General features: G+C 26.8%; 1 protein-coding gene across 1 annotated transcript; it reads right to left on the bottom strand.

The window, feature by feature from the left end:
• Positions 1-4352: 4352 nt before the first annotated feature.
• On the bottom strand, positions 4353-8879 carry LOC125580780. The gene is made up of 2 exons (XM_048745908.1): positions 7422-8879; positions 4353-7107 (listed from the first exon to the last, which is right to left on the bottom strand). Exon 2 carries the CDS (start codon positions 5455-5457, stop codon positions 4582-4584), a length of 876 nt encoding a protein of 291 aa, XP_048601865.1. The 5' UTR covers positions 5458-7107; positions 7422-8879; the 3' UTR covers positions 4353-4581.
• Between the last annotated feature and the right edge of the window lie 686 nt (positions 8880-9565).

The following is a 9565-nucleotide window of genomic DNA, read 5'->3' as shown; positions in this document are numbered from 1 at the left end:
CTTTTTTTATTATATGTTTATGTTTTTTGTAAAAATTTAAAAAGGAAACTGAATAAAAAATAAATAATAGTATTTTAAATGAATATTTTTTAATTCATTATGCGTATCACTGTAATCAACCATCATGAGAGTTAACGTTAGAGTGACACATAGGAAACTGACTTCTCAAATTATTTTATTACTTCAAAGATATATTTTATGTTATTTAATTTTTTAAATGTAATATTACTATTTTGTGAACTTTCCCTATTTTATGAAACCATATTATATATACATATATTTTCCGTTTTTCAATTCGTTATTTTTAACTTTACATAAATTTTTTTTTTTATTATATGTATATGTTTTTTGTAAAAATTTAAAAAGAAAATTGAATAAAAAATAAATAATAGTATTTTAAATGAATATTTTTTAATTTATTAAGGGCATCACTGTAATCAACCATCATGAGAGTTAGCGTACTATTTTTATAAAAATCGTAAGTAAATCTATGATTTTAGATATAAGTTGGATTAGTCGAGTCACTCATGTTGTGAGTATATTGAGTTACATATATTTTTTCAAAATGAAGTATAATTATTTTTATTATGAGTAAGTCAAATCAAATCAATTTTATTTATCGTTTAAATGTACATGTATTTTCATAATATTTATCAAATTATATGTTGATGCTTTAAAAAATATATTAAAAAATAAAGCGATGATCAATAGGAAGTTACATGCATAAATAGCTCATACATTTTTTGAAGCTTATGAACACATATCAATATTTACAATAATTAAAATATTTTCTAAATTCTGAATAACTTTATGCTTTTGATTTATTGAATGGAAACATAAATTTATTTTAAATAATCTTAAAAATGAGAATTCAGATTTGCTTTGATATTTTGATGATGGTTCTATTAAGTTCCACAACATAAAAACATAAATTTAAAAGAAAATTTAATATTAAGAAAACAAATAACTTTAATAATGATAAAATATAATATATCTACGTCATTAAACTATATTGTAACTATCTGATCAAACGATGTTTATTTTTAAATTTTATTTTTAGTTTTTTAATGTCTCTTAAAAATAAGCAGTAAACAAAATTGTGATTGTATTTAATAATAATATCATATAAATAAAATATAATTTATTGATATTTTTTTGCTGTAATTGAAAGATATTATAGTCAACTAAATATATAAAAAATAAATAAAACATTTCAATAATACGAATTATAAACTAGTTTTAGTCAATTAAATATATATCAGTTTATGTTACTTAATTATTTTGTGTAATCATCTGAGAAAATAGATAGATACATAAAAATATTTCTATTACTTTAAATTTTTTTTTGTATTATTTAAAATTACTTTTTAAAAGAAATAATATTTCTTTTTCTAATATCAAAATTATCTGTGTAAATTCTTTTTAATGAAATCACATTATATATAAATTTATATTTTTCATCTAAGTAAATATAGATATAAAGAAATTATTTTATTACTTCAAAGGTATATTTTATGTTATTTAATTTTTTTAAATGTAATATTACTATTTTGTGAACTTTCCCTATTTTATGAAATCATATTATATATACATATATTTTTCGTTTTTCAATTCGTTTTTTTTACTTTACATAAATTTTCCTTTTTTTATTATATGTATATGTTTTTTGTAAAAATTTAAAAAGGAAACTGAATAAAAAATAAATAATAGTATTTTAAATGAACTTTTTTTAATTCATTATGCGTATCACTGTAATCAACCATCATGAGAGTTAACGTTAGAGTGACACATAGAAAACTGACTTCTCAAATTATTTTATTACTTCAAAGATATATTTTATGTTATTTAATTTTTTTAAATGTAATATTACTATTTTGTGAACTTTCCCTATTTTATGAAACCATATTATATATACATATATTTTCCGTTTTTCAATTCGTTATTTTTAACTTTACATAATTTTTTTTTTTATTATATGTATATGTTTTTTGTAAAAATTTAAAAAGAAAATTGAATAAAAAATAAATAATAGTATTTTAAATGAATATTTTTTAATTTATTAAGGGCATCACTGTAATCAACCACCATGAGAGTTAGCGTACTATTTTTATAAAGTTATATATTCTTATCGTAAGTAAATCTATGATTTTAGATATAAGTTGGATTAGTCGAGTCACTCATGTTGTGAGTATATTGAGTTACATATATTTTTTCAAAATGAAGTATAATTATTTTTATTATGAGTAAGTCAAATCAAATCAATTTTATTTATCGTTTAAATGTACATGTATTTTCATAATATTTATCAAATTATATGTTGATGCTTTAAAAAATATATTAGAAAATAAAGCGATGATCAATAGGAAGTTAGATGCATAAGTAGCTCATACATTTTTTGAAGCTTATGAACACACATCAATATTTACAATAATTAAAATATTTTCTAAATTCTGAATAACTTTATGCTTTTGATTTATTGAATGGAAACATAAATTTATTTTAAATAATCTTAAAAATGAGAATTCAGATTTGCTTTGATATTTTGATGATGGTTCTATTAAGTTCCACAACATAAAAACATAAATTTAAAAGAAAATTTAATATTAAGAAAACAAATAACTTTAATAATGATAAAATATAATATATCTACGTCATTAAACTATATTGTAACTATCTGATCAAACGATGTTTATTTTTAAATTTTATTTTTAGTTTTTTAATGTCTCTTAAAAATAAGCAGTAAACAAAATTGTGATTGTATTTAATAATAATATCATATAAATAAAATATAATTTATTGATATTTTTTTGCTGTAATTGAAAGATATTATAGTCAACTAATATATAAAAAATAAATAAAACATTTCAATAATACGAATTATAAACTAGTTTTAGTCAATTAAATATATATCAGTTTATGTTACTTAATTATTTTGTGTAATCATCTGAGAAAATAGATAGATACATAAAAATATTTCTATTACTTTAAATTTTTTTTGTATTATTTAAAATTACTTTTTAAAAGAAATAATATTTCTTTTTCTAATATCAAAATTATCTGTGTAAATTCTTTTTAATGAAATCACATTATATATAAATTTATATTTTTCATCTAAGTAAATATAGATATAAAGAAATTATTTTATTACTTCAAAGGTATATTTTATGTTATTTAATTTTTTTAAATGTAATATTACTATTTTGTGAACTTTCCCTATTTTATGAAATCATATTATATATACATATATTTTTCGTTTTTCAATTCGTTTTTTTTACTTTACATAAATTTTCCTTTTTTTTTATTATATGTATATGTTTTTTGTAAAAATTTAAAAAGGAAACTGAATAAAAAATAAATAATAGTATTTTAAATGAATATTTTTAATTCATTATGTGTATCACTGTAATCAACCATCATGAGAGTTAACGTGAGAGCGACACATATAAAACTGACTTCTCAAATTATTTTATTACTTTAAAGGTATATTTTATGTTATTTAATTTTTTTAAATGTAATATTACTATTTTGTGAACTTTCCCTATTTTATGAAATCATATTATATATATATATATTTTCTGTTTTTCAATTCGTTTTTTTTAACTTTACATAAATTTTCCTTTTTTTTATTATATGTATATGTTTTTTGTAAAAATTTTAAAAGGAAACTGAATAAAAAATAAATAATAGTATTTTAAATGAATATTTTTTAATTTATTAAGGGTATCACTTTACTCAACCATCATGAGAGTTAACGTGAGAGTGACACATAGAAAACTGACTTCTCAAATAATATTATAGAGATAGAATTACTGAATATATTAACTAAACCAAGCATTTGGTAACGACCAAATTATTTACTATACCAAATATATAAATTGTTTATATGCTCTTAAATCTCCCAAAAAATTCATGTTAAAAGTCTCCAATCTCCATTATAGATTAGGAAAATAGAACTGTAATATTAGTCGAATGGTACACTATTATTTCTTCACGACATTACTATTTCATTCCTGTAAATTTATTTCTACACTACGCCGGTACACCCCATATCACAAGATTAGGTATATAGAATTGTAATATTAATCAAGTGGTACTATTATTTCTAGTTAATATTTGAGTTACAAACAATGCATTTCTTTTAAATTTATGCTATTACTAATAATACAAAACTAATTATATGGTAAACGTTAAAATATATATCACTAATCATGAAAAACAAATATTTTTACTTATAAAAAATTAAAACAAACATCCGCACATACAAACGTACAGGCTCTAATAACTTTTAGAATAATTTTTGTTATGCATGAAAACTTTTAAATGCCATTATTTATAAAACATAGAGATCATAGTTTAACAAAAAAAATTTAGCTATTTTAAAATAAACTTAAAGTTTCTTATGATTTTTCAGCTTAATAACTCTGCAGTTTTTGGATAACAATCTTAAAAGTTTCCTTTATAAGTGAAACGAAAAACATGGCCAGATTTTATTTAGTAAGGAAATAATATATGTAAAACCTTTTCGAACTTTACAAAACCCTCAAACAGAAAACTCATCCACAATTTCCCTTGCAAATCTGTTCATTTCATGGCAGTGACACAGCAGAGGCAACTTCCAAAGAGCGAAGATTTGCTTCGTTTTCTGACTCTGCCTTTCATAGAAGCTTTCTTTTTCAGCAAGTTGTCTTTGGTTTCCTTGAGGTTTAGGCTATTAGCTGCTTCGGATCTATCACCGGTTTTCATTGACAACCCTAGAGACAACTCAAAGCCTCTTGTTTTTTCAGACTCACTTCTCTTCAGCATCACAGTTTTCTTTTCCACATTGATCGTTGCCTCATATGTCTCTATCTTGTCTTGGCAGAGTAACAGAATTTGCTCCGTTGATTCGTTGCTTCTTTCTTTGGTTCTCAGATCATTTCCAAAGCTAGGACATCGCATCTGAATCAGAGCTTCTTTGTTGCTTTCAGTTATCACTTCAGTAGTTTCTTGTGCTTTGCTGCTTCCCACAGAAGAAATAAGCAGAGTCTCAGGCGTGTTAGCTTTCTTGTTCACCAAGTTATGTCCTGAGCCCTTGGTTTCTTTGAAGTTATCAACTGCGTCAGATCTTCGAGTGGGTTTCATAGACAGCCCTAGAGACAGCTCAAAGCCTCTTCTTTTCTCAGTCTCACTTCTCTTTAGCATCACAGTTTCCTCTTCCAGATCGGGTGTTGCCTTGTCTGTCTCAGTCTTGTCTTTAGATAGTAATTGAGTTTTCTCCTTTGATTTATCTCTTCTTTCTTCGACTTTTAGGTCATTACTAAAGCTGGGAGATCGCATCTCAATTCTAGCTTCTTTGCTGCTTTCAGTTATTTCTTCAGTAGCTTCTTGCACTTCGTTGATTTTCAGGCAAGAAACAAGCAGAACCTCAGACCTGTTATCTTGAGTGGTTTTTAGGGGAATAGACTCCAACGTAGACATCCCATTGGCTGCTAGCTTTGAGCACTCTTCTGCAAATACACAGACAAAAAATATTCAGTCAGAAACATATTAATCTAAAAAAGGAGATGCGTTGTCTGTTTTACCTGTTAAATTGCTGGTTGCGTTGTTGTTTCCCATGTAATCTCCTGTGTTCACTTTTCAATATATCAAATCTCTGAGAAAATCAACCAAATTGAAACCAACCTGACAGCAATAAGGGCTTCTGGCGGTAGGAGAAGGTTCCGGGAACCAGTTTGTAGTGTTTGGGATATTATTAAATTAATCAAATGGCTTATTAGTTGGCGTTAGTTTGTAAGGAGGACTTGGGACCCTACACGGCTACACCGCATTATGAGACCATATGAAATGTAAACTTTTCATTTAAAACTGTTTCGAACTTGGGGAAATTATAATTTCACTTCGAATTTGATACCATTTTTTAAATTTCCTTTTAAATAATAACTATTTCATAAATAAAATTTATTATGAAAAAGATAAAACTAATCCTCCTAAACTATTTATAATGTTTAAGAATTATTTATATAAGTTTATAAACTCAATAATAACTAAAATTAATGTATTGTTTTAAAAAAGTGATATTTTTCTTAATATATTTCAGCAATTTCTCCTAAACTTATCTTATTTTACTCAAAATCTAGTAATCTTTAATTCTTTTGTGTTCACAGTAAATACATTTTATATATGCCCACAAGAGCTAAAGTATTCTAAAAATTGAATACATCCTTACTTAATTATTGCTTTCACTTTAAATATAATGGATTTTTTTTTGTTCTCTACAACATTTTTAGTATTATTGTATATTGATAAATTTATCTGACTTTAATATGCTAGTAAGTTGAAGAACTTTGTGTTTGGCAGATTTCGCCTCTTGTTGTCGTCATGAACGTTTGTACGTTTAGTGTCTACAGTCTACTACAGGGAGAGTCTAATGGGAATAAGCAAAATTCTCAACAATATGGTGTAAAGAAAAACTGAAGAGCAAAAGGAACAAAAGACTATGTTGCAGGCACTTTTTGCATCTTAAATCATTCAACAGCGGTGACTAACACGTCAACTTCATGGAGCCAAGCTTCTAGATGATCTTCCTTTGTCTTGAGCTCAGACTGGTTAAAGTGTCAACAATTCTCTGTTACTTTGTCTCAGGCTCATAGCGGAAATGTCTAGCACTGGTTAAAGTGTCGATGATGCTCTGGTTCATTAATTATTTACACAACTAAAGAGTTTACCAAAACATAAACTAAAGACCTGAGTTATCAACAAAAAGATATTGCCCAAAAACAACATCACATGAAGAAACAAAGCAGATCACTCTTCAGAGATTGGTCCAAGATTGTCTCCTTCAAGTCTAGCCAACGCCTGAAACTCCTTCTCCACCTCCATCCACCTCGCCTCGATCACCACAAATCTAACCCTAGTCTCAACCTGAATCCTTGACATATTCTCATTCATGAAGATCGGATTCTCTCCAGGGATGAACTTGTAATCAGGCATCTTTAGGCAGTGGATGTAAACGTTCTCAACCGGACCACACCTCAGCACCACACCCTAGAGTATCTCTCCTTTGAAGAGCTTGAAAGCTATCCCGGCTGAAAACAACCGGGAAGATCACTTCACCGGTGTGCTCCCTCCCTGAAAGTACTTTCTGCTCAAATTATGGTTTAAGATTCATATATATATATATATATACATATATATATATATATATATATATATGCAGCAAAGTTTCCGCCTTTCTAAGTGATAAAACTGTTAGATTTTCACTGAAAAGAGTGTCACCAAAGCTTCTATCAAGAGATGATAATTTCAAAAGAACAATAAAGATCTGAACTTTTTCGTTTTACGATCAAGTACCAAAAACATCATCATCGTCTAATACCCTATAAGCTAAAAAATATCGGAGAAATTGGTTGAGAAAATCAGCAGGGTCAAGAAGCCATCCATACCTTTGACTTAATTTCGAATGCAGGAAAAGAAACGAGAATCGGCAATCCGAGAGAGGGAGAGAGGCTTCAGATGTTGTCGTCAAACTCAACATTACACTATTATTTATTATTAATTTATGATTTCAATGCGGGGGTTCACCCAGATTACAAAAAAAAAAAAAATTTTAAATAATGAATAGTGATGAATTTGTCTCTTTCTACCTCTTTCTAGTGAACCGGATTCACCACTGTAGCGTGGACCCCATGGCACGTGGCGGTCCGCGATTGGTCGGATTAATTTTTTTTTTTTTTTTAAAAAATAAAAAACAAACAGAAAAAAGATATAATAAAAAAATACCTTGTGAACCCTTTTCATGGGGTTCACTAATGGGGGTGCTTTCAGGTGACTCCATTTAGTTGGAAATTAAATTCGGATCGTGCGGACATACATATATTTTTTTTTGGCGATTTTCTCGGATATATATTTTTAAAAAACTTTTATCAGAAAAAGAAAATGACCAAAATATTTTTTTTTTTTAAATTTAAAACATATCCCCAAAACTTCATCCCTTAATTCTAAACCCTAAGTCTACATTAGTTAACTCTAGGGTAAAAATACATTTTTATTCTTTAATAAAACTTATTTTGATCATTTTCTTTATTGATGGCTATTTTGTGATAAAAACTTAAAAATGACTATCCTATAAAATGGCTATTTGCCAAATCACCGAAAAAAGAAATAATTAGATATGTAGTGAGAATTTAGAGAGAGATAGAAAGAAAAATGAGGAGAGAGAGGATGTTTTTGGTTAGATAGTGTATTTCTGTTTTTTTGTATGATTATAGGGGCAAATTTTCCTTCTTTTTTTTTTAAACATGACATTTTTTTTTTTATAATTACTTATTTACATGTATTATTAATTCAAAATCAGTATTAAACTATTATATATTATAACTTTTTATCAAAATATATCTATTATTATTTTCTTAATTTTTTTTTAAAAAAACACTCACTTATTATAAAATATTTTAAAATTCGCTTTTTGATTAATTAGTATTTAATTATCCATTGTTCTTTTTCTTAATTTGTAACTTTTAAGATTAAAATATGACTTTCAGATAACAACAAATTATATAGGAATTATCTTTTTTTATTTTTATCTAATCTTTTGTTACATTAATTTATAGCAAAATTAGCTAATATAATAAATAAGTATAAATTGATAATACAAATTTGTTAATCATATAACAAAATTATGTTCATTAAAAGTATCAATAATTTGATTAAGGGTATCAACGACTTGATTAATATTTATTAATACTTTGTTCTATTTCTTAATTTTTAGCTTTTTATGATTGAAAAATAGAATTTTTGGATAACAATATAGATATAGTAATTATATTATTTATTTAATTTTTTTTTTTATTTTTAGCTATTTTAGATTATGTTTTAATCAATTGATCAAATTAATAAATAAATAAATTAATATAATTTTGTTAATAATTATATAGTTAATTTATTCGTTAAGGATAACAACGATCTTAACTAGTCTTATTTTTAAGTGAGAACTCAAATGTCAAAAATCGTTTCCGAAATAATAGTCTAGACTAGATTAAGGGATTTGGTTAAGAAAAATATACCAAGTAACATATGTGACTGATATCTTGCATATTTGCATTGTTTTAAGCTTCCATTTTGTACATAATGATCATATAGATTAGGAGTTTAGCATCTTTAGGATCCATTTTGCATTCATATGTCTTAATCAGGTGATGGAGTATCCTATGGAGCAATCAGAGGTGTTTAGAAGCATTGTGATCCAAAAAGAGATGAAGAATGGAGATTGATCAATCATAAGGCGATCGACGCGGGTATCAGCACCCTGAGTCCACTGACCCGCGTCACCGAAAGACCAACTCGAGAAGCCACGCGGGAAGGATCACGCGGGGTCGAGTACCCGCTCGCACGGGCTAGAAGAATCATCGAGGTCCGACGTGGGGAAGGCGACGCGGGTGATCCCCATCTTCCCCTACCCGCGTTGCCGAAGTGTTTGTCGAGGAGTCACGCGGGTGAAGCAGCGCGGGATCACTCACCCGCTCGCACGAAGAAAGAGCACGTCGAAGGTCCAACGCGGGGAGGATGACGCGGGTTGGTGTCGATCGTC

Source organism: Brassica napus, chromosome C1 (genome assembly GCF_020379485.1).
Source record: "Brassica napus cultivar Da-Ae chromosome C1, Da-Ae, whole genome shotgun sequence".
NCBI classification, from domain to species: Eukaryota; Viridiplantae; Streptophyta; class Magnoliopsida; order Brassicales; family Brassicaceae; genus Brassica; species Brassica napus.
The sequence above is the reverse complement of the archived record's forward strand: the minus strand, read 5'-3'. Positions and strand labels throughout refer to the sequence as shown.